Raw genomic sequence first — 22,155 nt, forward strand, 5'->3', positions numbered from 1 at the left:
ATAGTAATAAGGTAAAAAAACTATTAATTACGTACGTTCCTTAAAAGTACTAGTCCTAAGTAGTTCGAAACAGTTTCTAAAGTAGAGTGATAATACCCCGATAATTTCGGAGCTTTGGAGAACATCCAGGTTGAATAGAAACAGCCGAGATTGAATAAAATCAATATTATTGGATGTATTCAGGAAAAGGGGAAGATGTGTTTTGAAGTTAGGTGTAAGGTAACATCAGTTGAAATTGAAAGAGGCAAGAAAGCAGCCAGTCTTTCGCCAATCTCTAAGGACACTCTGGATCGCTAGAAAATGAATGAAGTGAGAGGGTATAGTGGCTATCTTTTTAAGTTCAGGTGTATGAAGACTAGAAAACCCCATATATTTACGAAACTTTATAATGCAATTTATGGGAAATAGGTTGAAGGTCAGAGAGATAGGGAGTGGTTCGCTGTGGGTTTGAAGAAGGAATATATAAAAGACAGGGCTTTAAAGAAAATAAAAAGACCAGGAGATTAAACCGAGAGGGGCAAAGAAAGCAACACGCTGCCAGTAAAAAACAAAACCTGTTTCTAAATCTATGTGTTATTGATTATCAGTAATAAACAGCAATTTGTTATGTTTACATTGATGAGTCAAATTCTGATAGGAATAAGTATAATCCAAATAAATTTGATGGACATAAAAAGGAAACATTTCACAACATATGCCACGCATACGTGTTATGGTTGATTACTTCCTTTTGTGTTTGAGCAATTCAATCTATGGTAGGTTTATATATTTTTTCAATAAATATGAAATATAAATTTGTGATCTAAACATTGTAAATTTGATCTATCCCGAAACACAGATAAAGTTTCAAGTGTAGTTGTACTTAACAGTAATGAAGACTTGCAAGCTTCACAATAACACACACACACACACAAGTTATTAAATAATTAGTATATTAAATAAAAAATGTAAAGAAACTCTTCATGATAATTATAATTGTTGGAAATATCCATTACCTTTGACTTGGGTATTATTTAATATAATTTCAAACAAAACTACAAAATCTTAGTGTAAAACTTGGAACAGATTATCTTGATTCTTGCCTAGTGGACTTGTCCTAGACGAAAACCAAGACTGCATGAAATATGAATCCCTTGGCTCTAAACTAAATCATGCGAGATATGAACCTCCTGAGTCAAAGTCAACGCCATTCGAGATACAAAACCTGTGTTCCTTTGGTGACTCAATGCTTATAGCGCTAAAATTCGGGATTCCATCTTGAGATGGGGGGGGGGGCACAGCGCAGATAGTCTTCCATTGTATAGCTTTGCGCTAAAATAGATACAATGAATCCCCTGACTGACATGTTAAGCGTTCATGACTTGCTAATCTTTTCTAGTCACAAGAATTTGAAAACAGATTCTGCTGACTTGTTAAAAATCTCATTAGCACAAATCATTAATACATCTTAAAGTTAGAAAGTTCATCATATTAGGATTTCTTATAGAGAGTTCTTAAATATCTAGCTTCTGTTTAATTTAAATAAACATCATTCCTTCCAACTATGATAGTGTGCATATTATTCGAATTAGCATAGCTTTGTTTTTGGTATTGGCAGCAAACTATGCCCTCGTTATGTTACTAGAATTAAATCAGTGTAACATGATAATAAACAAGTTCTAAACCGCACAAACAGCCCAGACGGAGGTTTTGTTTGTCACGAATTTGAAGCACAGTGAATGAACTGCCTGTGGGTCTTATTAGGTTTCATAAGTAAGAAATGTTACTCGAAACATTTATGCTAATTTTTATTATTCATATTTTGTACTATCAGATGCTATATATTAAGCAACCGAGGCCAAAAATAACTAGTTATAGAAGTGTAGTTGATAACAGTGTTTCAGTTTAATCTGTTAAATAAATTGAAAAGCATCATGCAGTTTGCTGCTGTTGTATATGTTTGACTTCCTGGTCTGATATTTTAATTGTTTAAGAAAGGTTTTTCGCGCTTTGTGTTAATGATATGTGTTAGAGCACTGAATGTGAAGTATATGTGAATGTTGATATAGTTTCTACAGACACACAAAATACATTGAGAAAACTTTGGTATAATTATAGTTCGTCTACTACATTTGGTGCTACAAACAGAAATAACTGCAGCAACTCAAACTAATTTTTCATAGAAAAGCTGCTGAGGTCAGTGTACACGCCCAGTCTGACCTTCTCATATGAAACATTATGCCAAGGTACAGTAAAATAAACATAAACAGGAAGGTTCAGTGTATTCCGTAGGGTCATGTGTAGGACTTTATATAAATACGCATGAACATGGACCATGCTTGGAATATCTGAGCTTAATTCTAGTTCTTAGTGCGTCGCTTTAAACCATTAAACATGTTTACAACTTTATTATATCTGCAAACGTTCCACCTTAGTCAGATAAAGCTGACAAAGCTGATTTGGAGAACCACGTTTTTCAAACTTATCTCCTTCTCCAAAACTTCTGAACAGCTCCGTATTTATACTCTTTCGTAATCATCTCTGTGTTTGGCTGTTAGTGATAATGTAAAATAAGTAAAAATACTCTACTGGCTGGCTTTTCTCTGAAGAGTGGCTACTGCTTTCGCAAATAAAAATAATCATAAAAATTGATTAGTTGCTTATTTTATAGCAAAACCACATTGAGCTAACTGCTATATCCACCGCAAGGAATCGAACGCCGGATTACAGCGTTGTAAATCTGTAAACTTACCACTGTCCCACCGGGGGACTGAAAGAAATGTCAACTGATTCGTATTATTTTGCGGGCCTGGCATGGCCAGGTGGTTAGGGCCCTCGATTCACAATCTGCGAGTCGCGTGTTCGAATCCCCGTCTCACCCCGTGAGTGCGTTATAATATAACGGCCAATCCCCCTATTCGTTGGTAAAAGAGTAGCCCGAAAGTTGGCGGTGGGTGGTGATGACTAGTTTTATATGCTAAACTAGGGACAGATAGCGCATGTATCTCTCGTGTAACTTTGCAAGAAATTTAAAACAAACCAACTATTTTGCATTACAACTTGTTCCCATCATATTGAACACATATTACAGGAAAATTATCGAAACTTCTTTAATGTTTACAAAAGAAACAATATATGTGTTGTTGTTATTTTAGTTGTAAAAAAGGTGCTATAAATTCACCACATGAAAAGTCCGTGTGTCAAATGTTTAGTTTCCTTCATCGTTTAATACAATTTTAATGTAAAGTGATTATGGTAGGAAAACGAACGTGAATAGAATACTTTCATGCATGAATATCGATGAAACTACCGTAAACAAACCACTTAAAACGGGTCTAACGGTCGTCGTAAAGCTTGACATGTTAGGAACAAGAAAAGTAAGGATATGAGAACATGTATTGTTGTATTAAATGACTTTTTTTCCTGAGTATGCACTCGACCCATGCTTCAGAAACTATGCTTGATTTTTCCACCCTAAATATATGTCTTTAATTTTAAATGGCTAATTAATATAACTGGTTTCATTTGGATCTGAAGGAAATTGTTACGCTGTTTAGATTATTGCCATACATCTGTCGTAATGGATGCACGATGGAGTTTATTCTTAAACATTAACTTTAGAAGAGCCTTTCTCTGGCAGGTTCTGGAACCGTAAAGCAATCTTTCTTGTCGGGTTCATTAACTTTTAAAAGCGCTGTCATTTCTGTTGAGACTTCCTGCCATTATAAGGTTATTAACCTTTGTCGAATCCATTACGGCTTATTATATAAGATTTTTTCAAATGAACTAGATAATGTATCCTCCTAAGTTACTGCATGGGCGACTCTGGGGGTGAGGTCCAAAGACACCGGAACACGGATATGAAAAGGTTTAAAACTGCATAAATATTTGATAAGATTATTGTATAATGATTAGAGTGGAAACAGTGAAGAGGAAATCGCTGGACAAAAAGAAATAGCAGAATGGTAGGAATAAATAGGGAAGTATTCCTTCAAACATCGCTTAACGCCGCAACTGACTGTCGGACACAAAATACGTTTTGTCGATGCGAAACGAAAGTTACGTTTAATGCCGCGTGTAAACCAAGTAACTTTGCATCAGATAAATTGATTCAGTGGTACTAGTGACGGCTCAAAATAGTGGAAGAGGGCGGCCAAAATCCCCATTTAGAACAGTTCTTTATAAGCCGAACATTACCAAATATTTTTACTGGTATGTGTGTGTGTGTGTGTTGGTGAGTGTAGATTGTCATTTTAAATAGAGAATAACGGATAATTGATTTATAGAACCGTATCCTACCTTTATTCGTTCGAACAAAAATAAAGCAGTTACGAAAAGCACGAGTAATCGATCCCATAAATGACTATATTTCAACTAAAATTAGATAACTATGTATATAACAAGTAAAAATATTCAATAACTGGTTGGTCTGAGATTGTAATGAACGACTAATTCAAGAAACTGGGTATAACTTGTAAACCTAAGCCGCATAAACTTTGCGTTGTATGTATAATCAAAATACTTGGGATTTACTTTATTGAAGTTTTAAGGAAATTATTCTAATTCTCTTTAGCACACATTTAAAATCAAACTGAAACCTAATTACACAGAGGAAAGGCGTGAGGCTGCCAGAAAATACCCAGTGTTCTATTTAAAAGAAAATAAATACCATTTTCTGTCATCATAAAATTGCGTTTTCCCCCCACGGAAAATCATATACAATAGGAAATGCAACAATGACCACAAGAAATTCATGTCTCAGTAGATGTGGTCTACTATTTAAATAAGTATGTAATCAAATGTTGGAGTAACGTACATTTTGGATTTTTTGCCAAGTATCTGCAAGAAGTATGTATTGTTATAAAAATCAGAAACAGAGTGTACACGTTATGCGAAGCGTAATGACACAGGAGGTAGTATTATTAATACTACTTATTTACTAGTGTATCAACGTTAAGTGAATCTAGTATCAAAACAAGCCAACATTGAGAGTAAGTAGATATATTGTGGTAATGTAAAAAAAAACCCAACTAATTATATATTTATAATTCTTCTTTACTGGACAAAACACGATCCATTCTTTCAGGTAATGAATTTCATTATAAGAGTGTATTATATACATAGATCGTTTCGACACCACTTTCTTACAATCGTGATATACTTACACTTTGCTTTCCTTTCTTATCCCCTTCAACGTTATTTAGGTTGTACTTCTTTTTTATCAGGAACTGAGTCATACCAATGTAAACGTAATTAATGTAATCAATAATACATATATTTAAAATAGGTCTTGTTTATCACTGGTAGAACATTACTTTCTTCCTTCGCCTTTCTCGGTTTATTCATTCTCTCTCACACTTCCCGCTCTTTTGGTTGAACTCTTTCTTTTATAGTCCTTTCCCAAACCCCCGCTGAACACGTATCTTTCTCGTTGAACTTGCATCTGTTTCTTGTATGTCGGATTATAACGTTTAACAAACATAGAGTGGGGGGAGGGGTCTTGTTTTCTCCTTATCACTGATCTTTGAGAGACGGCCGCTCATTCCAATCATTGTCTAATGAATTAGAATGCTATAATCCCCCAATTCCTTAGAGACTAACCAAAAACCGGCCGCTTTCTCACTTCTCTGAACTCCAACCAGTATTCCATATACCTAACTTCATAACAGAATTATAGTCAAATCTCATTATTCGTTTAGAGTAGGCCAAGGGTACGTGGAGGATGGTGCTAACTAGCTGCCTTCTCTCTAGAAGGCTAATGCAAATATAAAACTAGAGTAGCTTTGCACGAAATTCAGAAAACGACAGGCTGATAATAGCTTTTACATATTCTTCTTTACTGGCCCTATACTACAGGTTTAAAATAAGAAGAAACATAATAGCATCTCGATCGCACATCTTGTGCGCCACTGCAGACAAGACCTTTTGCTCAATACCAAAGTTCCACGGGTTAGCTGGGAATACAATTCACAAAGTCTCAATCGAAACGCTATTTATATCAGTCGTTTACAATAAATCAATTATCACAGTACATATCGTCTTATGCAATTCATTACATTTAATAGTTTTTTTTAATATTTGGGGGTTATCTCAGTATACACTCTATCTTTTTTGTGTGTTTCATTTTACAGATAGTTGTATTTCATACAAACTGCCAATCAATAGATCACCCTTCATCAGCACAATAAATGGGGGAATGAATTACTTAGCAGATTGGAGGCTAAAATAAAATATTATCAAGGATATGATGCTTAGAACAGCAGGAGGGCTAGATGGGATTATAGGGTAGTTTTCACGGTAAGGAAAAATGTTTTGCTAGTGTTAGGCACCACTTGAAATTATATTGTCTGGAGTTTCAGCGGTTAAAAGTTTTAATTGGGAGTTATCATAAGTACTGTACAAGAATACTGATTCATAAATTACGAGAGACTTCAATTCCAGTTACATTGATTAGGATTGCATTTAGTTAAACAATGAGAGAGATTTCTTATAGTGATTAAGGTTTTTCTATAACAAACAGAGAAATAACTAAGTGATGCATTTTAGACTTATTGTTGGTCACTATTGAGGATATGGCTGCAAAAATTGAAGTGGGGAACACTTGGAGAAGAATGATCATTGCATAATTTTGAGATAAAAAAAATGACACTTTAGTTCCTAATTTCCAGAAAGCCAATGTTGAAGTAATGGAAAACGATTTGTTATTGGTGAATTAGGATAATGAGTTAAAAAGTGATGTGAAACAGATTAGGGAAATTTTTAAAGATATATTGCTTTTAAATCAAAATAGATATGTTCTTAAGAACAGGGAATATTAAACCTAATTGACTTACTAAAGACATAAAGGAGAATATTGAGGATAAATGCAACAAATCTAAGAAGTTTAAATTCACTTAAATTGGCAGATAGGCTGGCAGATTTAGAAAAATGTTGGAAAGCTAGGGATTTGGTTAAAAATAAATTATGAAATTCAAAAAGAGCTTCTAAAAACTCTTAACTGATAATATTAAGCTAACAGCAAAAATACTTTTAAATATCTTAAAGATAAGCAAACAGTTAAAATGGGAATTGGGTCTTAAAGGTTGCTGATGGCAATATTTTTGTTGAATACCATAATATGACTGAGCTTTTAAATGTTTATCTTCTCTGTTTTACAAGAGATGATATTAGCGATATTCCTGGCCTCAGCAGTTTATGGGAAATATTGGGATTGGCTGTAAATAGAAAATTAAGAAATTAAAAGTAGGTTGTTTGTTTGTTTGGAATTAAGCACAAAGCTGCACAATGGGCTATCTGTGCTCTGTCCACCACGGGTATCGAAACCCGGTTTCTAGCGTTGTAAGTCCGCAGGCATACCGCTGTGCCACTGGGGGGCTAAAATAGTTACAGCATTGATACAAGATAATGCTTTCTCTAGAGTTTTAAAAGAGGGCAAAGATGAGATATGTGAGCCTCTCTTTTTCGTTTTTTTAAAATAGAAGAATAGACAATGGGTAGGAACCTTGTAGAGTGGAAACTTGCTCATGTTACTCCTATGTATTTAAATGGGGTGTTAAAACTTCCCTGGAAATTATTGGCCAGTTAGTCTAACTTCTATAGTGGAAAAAATGCGAGAGAGTCTGATAAAAGAAGGTTTACAAAATTATTTAGATAATTTGATAGTATAAAACAAAGTCAAAATGTATTCATTAAAAGGAAATTTTGCCTTACTAACCTGTTATCTTTTTCGAGAATATCACTTATTATCTGGACGATGGAAAAGGTGTGGACTAGTTGTATTTAGATTTTCAATAAGCTTTTGATAAAGTTTAGAAGGTGACGGCTTGATATTGTTATTATTTGGTTTAAGAAAGAAATCTCCTTATAATTTTATTTTTGAGGTCAACAGTCATGTAGCTTTGTTATATTTAATGTGATTATAACCGTTATCTTTGTTTTAAATTATTATTAGGGCATATATTTTGTTTTTTGTTGTTAAACAGAAAAATTCACAAATAGGCTATCTGTTGTGTCCATTGCGGGTATTGAAACCCGATTTTTAGCGTTATTAGTCTTCAGACTTACCGCTGAACCAGTGGGGAAAATTAAAGCGTGGAATCCTTAAAACAACAAAACCCAAAATCTCGAGGTACCAGAGCTAGACTACTTTATCATTCAAGAAAATAGGAATAAGGTGAAATAAAATTCTCAAACTTGAATATTGTCAATAAAACCCCAGTTAAATATAACTAAAACATGAAGTTTGTTTCACCTCATCTAAATAATCTATAAAGAAGTCAGTAATATTTTCATTGAACAAATACCAAGAAGTATTGATAAAATATATGGGCAGAATAGAAACTACTATGCACTTCGTCAACATAAAAGGAACATACATAATATAAAGAAATATCAATATGTTCAATACCAAAAATAATGTTTTGTTAAATTTCATATACCCTTAAATTTAAGAAATTTTCGTCATAACTGTCGTTGCTGTGTGTGACGAGGTCAATCAAACACGACAAAATCTTCAACTTGACAAAGTGTGTGCAAAAAAAAACATACACTTTCAGGGACAAAGTAGCACCTTTTCAGTATGAGTAACACGGATATCAGGTTGGCCTGTCACAGACAAAGAAATTATTGTCTACTTATTTGCTTGCTGAGCATGAATAATAAAGTATACTTGCCCGGAGAAAAAACGGATGGTTAGGTGTGGTGTATCTTGACACATTTGCACAACGATGTAAACATTTCTGTGTATATATATATATATATATATATTATGCAGTTGTTCATTTGAGAATATATAGAGAGTCAACGTCTTCTATCTAACTAATAGTTTGTGTTTAAATTTACATAACACAGACCAGTAGTTATGTGACAACTGTGTATTTCAGAGACAGTAGTATTCCTACATTAGTGGTTTGATTCAGTAAGGATGTGTATAACTATTTATCATTTTGATTAAATTATAGTTTACTAATATTTTCTACTGTTAATAATAGGTAGACAAACAACGAATTATAAGCATAAGGAAGAGTTTTATTGATGGTGGAACATACTACATGTTTCGAAAAATATTGGTCTGTCTTCTTTGTAATTATATTAGCATAACGTGCTTCCTCACTCAAGTATTTTCTACTGCTGTTTTTCTTTCATGACATACAAGTTTGATGTGGTCGAGTGGCTGACAGTTTATTAGAAGTGTTCTGGGAAGGTGTGTTACGAACTATTAGAAGATAATCTGAAGTGATTCGTATCTCTCACTAACACTTTGTGCAAACATGTTTTTTTATACTTTGCGTTATAACATATCTTTGGTACACTTATAACTTATTTCTTGTTACACTATGTTCCAGAATGTCTACAGAAAGTTTCATGTTGCATGTTAAATGCAAAAATGAGATAGTGTGTCACAGTGTGCTTGTCACATGCAGTGATGTTTTCATGAATGTGTGTGTGATATATTTTTTTGTTGATATTATTCTTATTTGTTTGGTGATAGTATGTTATATAGTTGTTATTTTTTATATTGGATGAAAGTGTATATTATGGTTTATTGTTGATATTAACTTTGTTTGATGGAAGTGTGTACTATAGATTTTTTGTTCATATTAACCTTATTTGGTGGAAGTGTGTACTATAGCTTTCTTGTTGATATTAATCCTGTTTATTGGAAGTGTATAATATATTTTCTTGTTGATATTATTATTATTATTGTTTGGTGGAAGTATGCACTGTATTTTCTTAGTACACATGGTCAGTTTAATTTTAAAGTACCGTTCTGTTTTATAAATGTGTGAATTAGTTTCATTCTGATGTTTTTTCAGAATTACAGAATTGAATTTAGTATTTTTCTTACATGTATTCCTGGTGCGACGAAACTTTGTATAGGTTTTTGGTTACGCGCTCTCCTGGTTTAATAATTTCGCTCTAACGTGCTCTTTAAGATGTTTATTGGTGATCTCGTTTCACGCTGTTTTGTTTCGATGAAAATTATACCTTGTTGTTGTTCAGTAGAGAGATGTGTTCAGGTTTCTGTTGTTATACTGATACCTTAACATAATATCGTCTATTAGTGAAGACTGTATATGTAGGTCATTTGAATGCGAAATAGAAGTATTTTGTATATATTTCGTAAATGTTTTATCATCCATAATGACCTGTTCAAAAACAATAAAAGAGATACAACTCATAATAAAGTTTATCCATACTTTATTTATATTCTGTATATGCTAAGAAGAAACAGGAAAGTTAATGTTTAACCTGCTGAAGTTTGTAAAGTAAAAAATCAAATAAATAAAACTTAAAGCTAACGAGAAATTATTAAAATAATTTATTAACTGGGTATTGAATAACACTGGAGCATCTTTATTTTTTTATAATGCTCGGTGTTATCGTTTCTTTACTTCCATACTCACGTCAAACTTGTAACACCAGATGATAATATAAGGGCAACGAAGAAACCAAAAATTTAGCCATGAGGTGATGAGGTGTTGTAGGATATGTAAGCGAGTGTGTTATCATACTGATGCCATACATGCCTTTGTATAGTTTTGTGTGTATTGGATTTTATGGTTTCTATTATCAGAAACGAATAAGATATATCTGACAATTCCAAATAGGTAACCATACCGATATGTGTTTATGCTGAATACTGTTTGATTGACAGTTCTGAATAATTGTATATTATTCATTAGTGGCATGCACAGTTTAAAATTTGAATCTATTGTTTTCAAACTGTGCTGTATGTAATATTATTATAATTACATGCCCTTTTCTTTTTAGAGCAACGATTTTCTTTACTAGCTAATATCGTTGAAGCCCCTTGGTGAGCTTGAGGAAAATCATCATGACAACAAGCTGTAGAAGGAATACGACAGTCTTGATCAAATACACGTTGTTTTCGATGAATTTCACTTACTGGGTAAGTTTTCAAAGTATATATATATTCGTAATTACTAAATATTATATATCTGAGTCTTGATTATTTTGTAATAGTAAGATGGTTCTAATGTAGTAAACAAGTTAAGACCAAATTAAAGAAATAGATTTTTGCAGTCAGAATGATTGAATTTATCACAAGTGGACTTTCTAGTTATCGAATTACTAGTGTTAACTGTTATAATATTCATTAGAATGACATTAAATTGAACCTCTCATAGACTGTTCGCAGTGACCTCGCACGTGATTTTAATAAATGTTTAAAAACTATTATAGTTCAAGAGAACACAGCAGCGTCCAAGCTGAAAATAAACAAGAGAATAACCGTAACAACCGTAACTATAAAAAGCAAATGTATATAGGGCAATATGAATTCTTTAATAACTATGCGGAAGTGTATCAAACAATATTTATGTGGAGTAAATTATCTAGTAAATGAACTCCATAAAAATACACGTTTCATATGATTTATTGAACTAACTAGAATATTTCTTTACATTAAAATTTCTATTAAAAAAAGGTTTGTATGTAAGGTTCAGTTTTGAGTGTTTAAAGTGTAACAGATTAATTACTTCACCAAAGTTTCTCCTTAAGGAGTTATTATACTTTATGTACGCTATTTGTTCTTCACAGGAGACTAATTTTATCAAAGGTGAGAGCACGATCACTTTTTCTAAATCGAGAATATCAAACAAATACACCCAAAATATTAAACAGTTTTGCGATTATAGCTGTAACAAATTTGTTGGTCTAAATGTATGAATAATTTATTATACTTAAATAAACTGTTCTCTAAACAATCGAACACATACTCAAAATTAAAACATAAATAAAAATAATTGTATAGATATTTCTAGTATCCCAATCAATACTTACGTTTAAAACTTTCTCCTTATAACTTACGATACATTTTACGATGTTAAATGTGGAGTGAGTAAAAGACTCAATATTCAAAGTAACTTCTTACTGCAATGCCACTTTATTGATTCACAGTTTTACACTATTACTGTCCAACATTGTAGATTATTTCATTATGTTCGACATAAGACATAAATAAAGTGATTGCTCTGTTGTATTATTAATTTATTTTGTCACTGTTTCATTGCAGTTTGGTTACAATTATGATATAAAACGATATATAAAAGAGCTGCCGCGTTCCCTAATTCTCAATCTTAGTCAGTTTATTCTTTCTTTTTGGACCATAAATATTACGTACCATCTCAATGACGAGAACCTTGTGATGTGGCTCATAATCTATATTTAAAACGCGTATTTTTCATAGACAATACTTAACACAGTTGTCAGACAAAGAAAATAAATCGGGTTGTTGTCCTTTCAACAATGCTCTTTGTTTCCCAGGTACTAGGAGTAGCGATGGTAGCCATGGGACTCTATGTTTACGTCGACAACATGCAACCAGTGAGACACGTGTTTCACGTCATACTTGATCCGGCTATTGCAATGATGCTTGTTGGAACAGCAGTGTTTTTTACAGCCACTTCTGGATGTGTGGGGGCGCTGAGGGAGAATGCGTGCCTTTTAAAAACGGTAAGAATAGATAGCACTGGATCATTGCCGGGGCATGTCTCTACATAACCTTAACGAGGCATTAGGTTTACGAGAGATAGTGTATTAGCCATTGTTTTATAAGATAAATAAAAAAATTGGGAATTTGAAAACTGACAAATAAAAAAGTAAGGAAACAAGGCTGGAAATACTGTAGACATAATTTATTCAAACCACAAATCCCTATTCTGACTCCACCAACTGTAATTCTAGGTAACAGAATGGAGCCGAAATAGGAGTTTATAGTTTGAGTAAATAATGTCTACAGTATCTCCAGCCTTGTTTCCTTACGTTTTTTATGATCCCCTATTTGCAGGTTTTTAAATTCCCAATTTTTAATTTATCTTGTTCGCTGGCTTATTTATGCTCAACTAAGGGCAAAAGATTACTTGATATGGTAGGTAACTGTATACATTGTAATGACAATATGCATAGTTAGTAGTCTAGCTTATACTGTTTTCATTTCATACGTAATATAGGGGTTGGCTCCTTAAAGACACTGTTTTTATAGTGTACAAAGCATTGAGCATCTACATGTTATAGTCATCAAATGTTCATCTGCTATTGGCTGATAATTCCAGTTTCACTCTGTACTTAAGCTTTTTAAAGGTACACTAGATATTTGTAAACAACTAACGGAAGTTATGTAAATTCATGATTAACGAAAGGTTATCTTAGGAAATGAAAAGTTGCTTCCCTTATATGTAATTGTAAAAAAACGCAAAAATGTTCATAAAACTGCATAACACAAAATGTGAAACAGCAAATTTCCACATATCTCCGCATGGACTCAAAAATCTTCATGCCGAATTTGGTGAAGATCCATCAACAGGGGTAGAAGTAGTGGTAAAAAATGCAAAAACGGTCATAAAAACCGCAAAACTTGAAATTTGTGTGTATCTCCCCGTGTACTCAACAAACCTTCTTGCCAAATTTGGTGAAGATCCATCAACAGGGGGCGAGGTAGTGGTAAAAAAACGCGAAAACACAAAACGCCCATAAAAACCGCAAAACCAAAAATGCAAAACTGAAAATTTGTTTGTGTCTCTCCATAGACCCAATGAACTTTTACATCATATCTGGTGAAGGTTCTTTCATAGGAGGTGAGGTAGTGGTAAGAAAATGCCAATAAAACCGCAAAACTGAAAATTTGTATGTATCTCCCCATGGACCCAATGAACCTCCATACCAAATTTAGTGAAGATCCATCTGCAGAGGGAGAAGAAGTGTTAAAAACGCCCATAAAAACTGCAAAACTGAAAATTTGTATGTATCTCCCCATGGACCCAATGAACCTCCTTACCAAATTTAGTGAAGATCCATCTGCAGAGGGAGAAGAAGTGTTAAAAACGCCCATAAAAACTGCAAAACTGAAAATTTGTATGTACCCCTCACATGGACCTAATGAACCTCCATACCAATTTTGGTGAAGATCCATCCACACCCTGCGAAGTAGTTACATGGACATACAACAGACAGTGCTATTATATTTATATAGATTCTACAAAAGAAGGTTTAAGTGCAATATACCAAGCCGTTTTTTTTTGTGTTTTTTTTTAAGCTGGCAAGAAAATAATAAAAAGAAGAATTACAATCGGGCTGTTTTGAACGGATTTTGTTTTCCTCGTTAGTCTAATTTTTTGTGAATTTTTAAATGTTTCCAGTTTAATTTAAGGTTCTTTTTCCGAACGGTCTATTAGAGTTTTGTGCAATTCTTTGCGATTCCTATTTTGAACCACTATCGGTATGTTTAATCATTGTTTTATTATGTTTGTTTTTATTCGTTGTATACATAACAAACAACTTGAATATATGTCCTAGTCACTATTAATGACATTTCAACAAGCTACTCAGATGAAAATGGGCTAAACATTTTTTTTAAGGAATCACAGATTAATTCTATCACCATACAATTGACAAATGCACTAACACACAAACACGTTGCTGCCTAAAAGGAAATCTCAAAAATCTCTGATTAAAGAGCCCCCCCCCCACCCAGTGACACAGCGGAATGTCTGCTGACTTAAAACGCTAGAAACTGGGTTTCGATACCCGTGATGGGCAGAGCACGGATAGTTTATTGTATAGCTTTGTACTTAATTCCAAACAATTTTATTAAAGAATTTTAAATGAATTGCAACCAATTTAGCTACATTAAGAATTGACCTCCAGTGTTCACGCAGTGCTTTTAGATTAGTCAACAGGCTTTCACTTAACTATCAATGATAGCTTTGCGGGCCTGCAATACTTGATTGTGCTGATCGATGATCACAAGTACATTTAACCAGATTTCTTCCGTCAAGATGCAAGAAGAGAGAAAATGACTGCACATAGTCAGTTATAAATTTGACGTCACTTCTTGTTTAAGATGTAATATTGAGTTTGAGAATTTCTGATGGTGCATCCAGAATCCCAGGAAGATGAGATGCAAAAGGCCTGATACTATCCACTCTGTCTATCCTTCGTATTCCCGAAAGTCCATGAAGAGAACAGCCTATATTCTTGAGAAGAATGCTCCATCGCTGTGGGCTACAACCAAATAGATTATAAAGCTTTTGATCTATTCCAAAGAATGTCTGAGCCTCTATGCAACTTTCTGCTTCTTGTACTCCACAATGATTGAGACTATGACAAGCACACGGTGAGAATTTAGTCAGGGAATTAACTTTGAGCAATAAAGCTTGAGCCCCATTATATTCACCAGCCATGTTGGATCCATTGTCATATTCTTGAACTCTGCAATCCATTATTGGTATTTCATGATCAACTAAGCAATCACGTAATATATTAACCCCGGCCTTCTTATTGCGATCAACAACTCTTGGAAACCTTTCTTTGAATGAGAAAGGAAGAACATACCTCAGGATAAAAGTTGTTTGTTCTAGATTAGATGAATCAGGTGTTGCATCTACTATGATACCGAAGTATTTTGCTACAAGTCTTTCTTCTAAAATAATCTGACTTACATGCTGAGCATAAGTTGCTATGAATTCATTTTTGGACTCACCTGACAAGTATTGGGCTTGAAGACGGTAACCTGCTTGCTGAGGTTCTACAATTCTCTCTACATGAGAACTAGATCGTAATGACTGAGCGGCTCAATTATTCCTAAAAAATTATCATTATCAGGTGCACCAATCCTTTGTGACGATCCATGAAAGGCTACCTCTCTCCCCCAAGAAAAGGACAACATCTATAATTCTGTTTATGATATTCTTCCATTTGGCTGCTCTTGAAATAATATTCGGCGCTTTTCCGTTTGATGAACTGTTAAATTTTTATCTTAATAAACGTTATTCTAATACAGTTTCATACGCTGAATTCAAAAATATGTCTATTTCTTCGGAGAAATGATAAGATAGTACTGAAATTAACACTTGAACTTGGAAATATCACATAATTTTCTTAAACATATCTTCATTTCGGTTTCTATGACGCCAAATGAATTCACACAGATAAAAGTCTACCACCTCTCTCAAATAATTGTTGTAGTTCACCTTTGCAAAATTTGATGCATGTGTATTATTTGGACCAGCAATATATAGATATAATTATATTTTTCAGAGGGAGTGTTGTTCCTTCTAACCAGGTTCTCTTCCTAATTGAATGTAATTCATTACAGGAACATTTTTAACATCTCCATTTAGTTCCGTCAGGCAGAAATTTGATGTTCATTTGGTGTTTTGCGTGACGCATATTTGTTTCGGGGATAATTTTGAAGGATTGCAAAAAAATGTACCAATTGTTCTTCGATCTGTAAGTTTGTCCATAATCATTGTAAATTAATTTCCATTTTTATCTGTAAAACCCATAAAGAACAATAATACGTTTAATCGTCCTCATCAGTGTATCTCACTTTCTGATTGGTAGCGCCATAGTTAAAGTAGATTCAAACCTGGAGAAATTATATTTCTCGTTGGAACATCCATAGTATAGTATTATCAATTAACGTTAGACTTATTGCTTCAAAAAGGGGCACTAGAGTCGCAATCTAAGGGTCGCGGGTTCGAATCCCCGTCTCACCAAACATGTTCGCCCTTTCAGCCGGGGGGGGGGGCGTTATAATGTGACGTTGGTAAAAGAGTAGCCCAAGAGTTGGCGGTGGGTAGTAATGACTAGTGCCTTCCCTCTAGTCTTACACTGATAAATAACTGTCTAACCACCTAACTTAGCTTTAGTTCTGTATGTAATGAGATGGGTGTGGCCGAGTGATTAACGGGCTTAGACAGTGAATCTGAACATTCATGTTCTATGTCACATTGCTTCAAAAATGCACTACTCTATTTGGGGCCGTGTGTGTGCGCTTATAGAGTCGGTCAAACAAGTGTAGCGCAAGTGTTTGCAGTTGATGTTGTTGACTAGCTCAAAATTGCCTATATAGTCCTGTGTGTAACTTTCACGAAAATTATAAAACAAAGAAACTGTACGTAATTTTCTAATGAAAAGATAGATTCAACGTCACCTGAAAATGCTTACATTTGCAGATGTAAAAATATACGTTATTTTGAGTTGTTTACCGATATATTAAAAATTTGATATTGTATAATAGCTTGGCTTGGTGGTTAGAGCGCTTGACTCGCAATTTGCAGGTTCGATTACGGTCACCTGACATGCTTGTCCTTTCAACCATGAGGCGTTCTAACGTGACGATCAATTCCATTTTTCGTTGGTAAAGAGTTGGCGGTGGGTGGTGTTGATTATCCGCCTTATCTAAGTTAAAGACGGCTAGCACAGAAAGCTTTCGAGTTGCTTTTCGCGAAATTCAACTAAAATACAAACATTAGTCTTTTTATATATATTTATATATTCCTTTACTTAACTCGGTGGTTTAAAGAGCACATCAATTTATTAGTTTAAACACTGACGAAAAGAAAGTGTGGTTTGTCTCTAAAGCATTATAGAAGCTTCGAGTTAATGAACCACTTAACTCAGAGGAAATCATGTACCAGTTGTTTCCGCATGTTTTTATATTTAGTGAAATTTTAAAATAACGAAAAAAAAAACAAAAACAAAGTCGTATCTAAGGGAGAAACCTTAGTAAAGTCATGAAAGTTATTAAAACATTTTATTTATTACTATTTAAAGAAAATATTATAGTAAAATCTCACTAAAACTTTGAAGATATTACCGTGCTTTCTAATATTAGCCTTTTTTCTTCTACAGTACGTTATTACCCTTGTGCTGCTAGTGCTGATACTATTATCAATCGGGTCTCTCGTGGTACTAGTGATGTACACAGACATAAATCTGAACATCAGCCCCGAGCCCCTCCTGCGCCATGCCCTGGTCATGTACCGAGAGGATTCAGAACTGGAGCACCTTGTCAACTACGTTCAAAGCTCTGTAAGTAACAACTAGCATGTGTGACTTATGTAAGAAACGTTAAGCGTAGAATCATGGAAAATGAGAACCTAAATAGAAAATAATTTTTGCATTTCAAAAAAAAAAAAAAATTCTTTCAATGTCCGAAAGTACATAAAGGGCAAGGACCTATTTAGAGATGGTATACAGACTGTTTTTCCTTTACCTGGTGAAGTTGCTAATCAGTTAACTCATGACTCAGAGTAACTTATAAGTTATAATAAGTTCAGTTCATGTTTGTGAGTGGACTAATAGATCGCGACGCTGATTGTTTTATAATTATTGCAAGTCACTTTAATTTTGTGCTAAGTAAATGAAGATTAATGTTATTTTATATTTCTTTACTTACAGGGCCGGCAAGACGTGCTTTGTCGCCCTGTGCAAACACTAACTGTGCCGCCCACCCCCATCCCGGCTCTTCTGCCATTATAGGAATTCTACACATTACGCCCCCAAGAACTTGTCACGCTGTGCAAATGCACGTGCTGCACCTCTGTCGCGACGGCTCTGTTTACTTATTATATGGCGTTGGTCTATCGACTTTGATCACGTGCTAGAGACTGAAAACTTCAGGTCATGATGTTGACCGTACAATTTAATATTATAAAAGTAAGGTCAACTTGGGTTAAGTCAAGTAATGTATTTAATAATATAGTTGAAAATGGTCTGGTTAGCGTAGAAATGAGTTAACTAAATATGCTTTTCTTTTTCTAAAGTTCAGTTAGTGGAAATGCATCATCAAATATTAGTTTTCAAGTGTTTGCATGACAACATTGGACACATTAAAGATGCGATAATTGCAATATGTTAACAAAAACGCTGACATTTTTGGGATAGAAATTATTGATCACGACATTTCATAACCATCATTTTGATAACATTTCATGGTGACATATATCAGATGAACGTAAGTTAATACCAAAAATTGAAGATGCTGACATTATTTCATTTTCTAGTGAGAGTTAAAATTTAGTGTATTCCTATGAATGCCAGCTGTAATCGATTTTTCTTGAGGTTTAAGTGCAAACTTCCAATGAGCTCCTCTAAGTGCTACTTAGTTCACCAGTTAAAATCTTTACGTATTTAGCATTACACAGTGTATTGACGATGAAATATTCAAACCCGAAATGGCGCCGTGTCAAATGTAGTTTATTCACACACACAAAGATAGAGAATATCGCGTTATCACATCTCCAACAGATCATGAGTGTGCATGATGATAAAGTAATATTTGAGAAGTTATTGGCACTTGAACACAACAATGCTTACCTCATTTAACAAGATATAACATTAAACTCCTTGTGTTTTAAGCTTTGTTCTGCTACAAATAAATTTAGACACTAATAACGGATGTTACGTATTAGAATTTCAAATGGTCTGAAACCGAGCTAAATGATACTTTAAATTTAGAAGTTAACTTGTACTTTGGATTTAGTATTTCAATGTATGCCGATATATAGTCATTTATGATATATGATTATTATAATAGAATAAAATAACAAATAAATCCTGTGCTTTGAACTTTGAATTACCTTCGATCAAAAACACGTAATAGCAGATTTAGTAGATCATTATCGTGGTTCACAAGAAGATGAGATCGAATCTCATCGGTTTGGATATTAATATTGTTTTAACGCATGCCGGCGTACACTATTGAAAAAAAGAAAGAAGCAAACTGCGCTTGAAATGATCGAAACAATAATTTGTCAGCAGGATTAAGTTAATTTAAAAATATCTTTACCAGCTATCTGTACGTCGATATTGTTAAAAAAATTTAATTACTAGACAAAAATGTTATTCTGTAGTAGAAATTGTCAATTTTTGTCAGTAGCGTATGTGATGAATTATAAACACACTAGCACATTTCAACTATATGTGAAAAAGCAGGGTATGATTAAGTTGGCCATAGTTGTAGATCACAGTTAAAATACTTGCATATCACAAAGTCATTGCATTTTACACATTAATATTATAAGTTATTTTTTTATAATAATTATGTTTGTAATGTCATAAAATATAATTTAAATTGCACTAAAAGGTAACTTGATCTACCAGAAATAATGATAATAAATGCAGAATAGTTAGGTCTATTGAATTATGGTTTTCTATAGAATCGTTGTAAGTCGAACACTTGACGCGCAATCTGCGGGTCGCGGGTTTGAATTCCATCACTGAACATGTTCGCCTTTTCAGCTGTGCGTTATAATGTGACAGTCAGTCCCATTTTTCGTTGGTGAAGAGTTACCAAGGAATGGCGGTGGGTGGTATTGACTAGCTGCCTTCCCTTTCGTCTGTCACTTCTAAATTATGGATGACTATCGCAGATAGCCCTCGAGTAGCTTTGCGCAAAATGCAATAAACTGACAAAGGAAATTGATCTTCAGCGGAATAATGTTGACATTCTTGATATTGGACAGAATTACATTTAATGTTATGTTGTCCTGGTGTACCTATTATTTTGTAAAACGATAGTCTTTCATTGCCAAAGTTCCACAGTTATTAAGTATATATATCATGTGTTAGTGTTCATTATCTTGATCTTTTAATGCTCAAACTTGCCTCATTGTCTTTTTTGGAAACATTATAGTGTGCTTATGGTGCTACTTGGAAAGTACAATTCTTCTCAAGAGAGAGTATTAACTTGTTCGTTTGTAAACCCTTTCTTCATAATTCAAACTTACTTGTTGTTTTATGTATATAAGGCTATGTTTCATACGTAAACTTTTATCGACAAACATAAAGTTATTAAAATCTAGTTTTAGGGTTGTTTTTTTTAACCCTTTTAATTCATCATACAATAGCCTAAATTAATTTAGGTGTGTGAATAATAACATGCCATTACGCCTAATTTATTATTCGATATTATAAAGCGGACAAACTGTTTAGTGATTTTATTTGTATGTTACATATTTATTTTCCTTTTTGCCAAAGGTAAAATTGAAAAGAGAATCTGTGACGTAGGTGTCAAGTGTATTTTCTGATTGGCCGTACCCTCTGCTGTGGATTTCAGTTTCGCCTACTCAAGGCTCAGCAGCTTGGGTCAACAAATCAAAGAAATACAGTTAGGCCTCTTATAATGGTGATTCATAAATAAGATTTAGGGGGTTTTTGAATCCTTTTTAATTCATCATATAGTTAATTTAGGTATGTAAATCGTAATCCATTATTCGATATTAAATACAGTACAATTTCTTTAATAATTCTTTATATGTCTACATTATCGATTCTCTTTGCACTTTTACCTATGGTGAAAGAGTAAAAAAATCTGTAACATACAAACATAATTAAGTTTTGTTGTGTTTTAATCTTCTCTGTACTGTCTACAGTAATGTTCAACTGAAATTTCCAATATTTTTACGGTTTTAATATCATTATTATACACTTGTTTTATGTAATTGATGGAAATGCTGAATATATTTAAAAATTTTGTTAACAGAAATAGAGTACAAAAAACAGTCGTACGTTACTATTTCTGAATAGCAAGTTAGCGAATTGTTTAAATTTTTGAGCATCAATATAGTTAAAAGAATCGTTATAAAAAATAGTTGTGATACCCCATACGTTTCCAACTGTTTTATGTTTGTTGCAGCTTCACTGTTGTGGTGTGGGCCCAGCTGGTTACAGAGATTGGTCCATTAATCCATACTTCAACTGTTCTTGGGCTAATAAAAGTCCAGAACGATGTGCCGTGCCTTTTTCGTGTTGCAAGTTTACTATGGTAAGTTTAGAAAGAATATATTTATGATATATAATAATTAAATAATTAAGTATCCAATTTTTGAAAGCAAAAACTGTGTTCGAGTGCAAAAAATTTATATTTCAGAACAGTTCTTAGGTTCCATTTAGTTAAATTATTTAAAAAAGTATCATATTTATCAAATAAATTAATGGACGAAAATATTTATTATATGGATAATGGTGACTACAACATATTGATAAAGTGAGCTCAGGTTGTGTAAAACTTAACACTGGAAACTGATAGTATGTTTTAAAAATATAACGCAAAATATGAATTATTATTTTTTCTACTATCACCCACTGCTTGACTTGTCGACAAAATTAAAGAACCGGTAGTTTTACGTAAAATTTATTCCGACTATTTTGAAGACAAACATATCTGAAATTGTCATTTAAAAAAGTCCTGAAGAGAAGCTCATGTTAACATCGCTTATCAACATCCATATTTAAACAATGAGCGAAAGAGTATTTTGACTTTAATTAGAATACCAATTCAACCCACCATATTGATTTACAGTCAAGATAAAGTCACTGGACTGTTTAGTGAGTAATAGTCTTGTATAATGATGGTCTCTAGTGATT

At 33.5% G+C, this 22,155-nt stretch overlaps 1 protein-coding gene across 5 annotated transcripts in view; it reads left to right on the top strand.

The window, feature by feature from the left end:
• LOC106469525 (tetraspanin-33-like) overlaps positions 1-22,155 on the top strand; it is a 57,782-nt gene that overhangs the window by 14,306 nt on the left and 21,321 nt on the right. For 4 of the 5 annotated variants that reach the window (XM_022398062.1, XM_022398064.1, XM_022398066.1 and 1 more), the window contains exons 2-5: positions 10,753-10,891; positions 12,268-12,456; positions 17,638-17,817; positions 21,425-21,553. In XM_022398062.1, the coding sequence (XP_022253770.1) occupies positions 10,817-10,891; positions 12,268-12,456; positions 17,638-17,817; positions 21,425-21,553 (573 nt within the window). In that variant the 5' untranslated portion in view covers positions 10,753-10,816. Of the gene's footprint in view, positions 1-8,828; positions 8,897-10,752; positions 10,892-12,267; positions 12,457-17,637; positions 17,818-21,424; positions 21,554-22,155 lie in introns of those variants that run through there. The other variant, XM_022398067.1, reaches the window with a different exon arrangement.

This window comes from Limulus polyphemus, unplaced genomic scaffold (genome assembly GCF_000517525.1).
Source record: "Limulus polyphemus unplaced genomic scaffold, Limulus_polyphemus-2.1.2 Scaffold3528, whole genome shotgun sequence".
Taxonomy (NCBI): domain Eukaryota; kingdom Metazoa; phylum Arthropoda; class Merostomata; order Xiphosura; family Limulidae; genus Limulus; species Limulus polyphemus.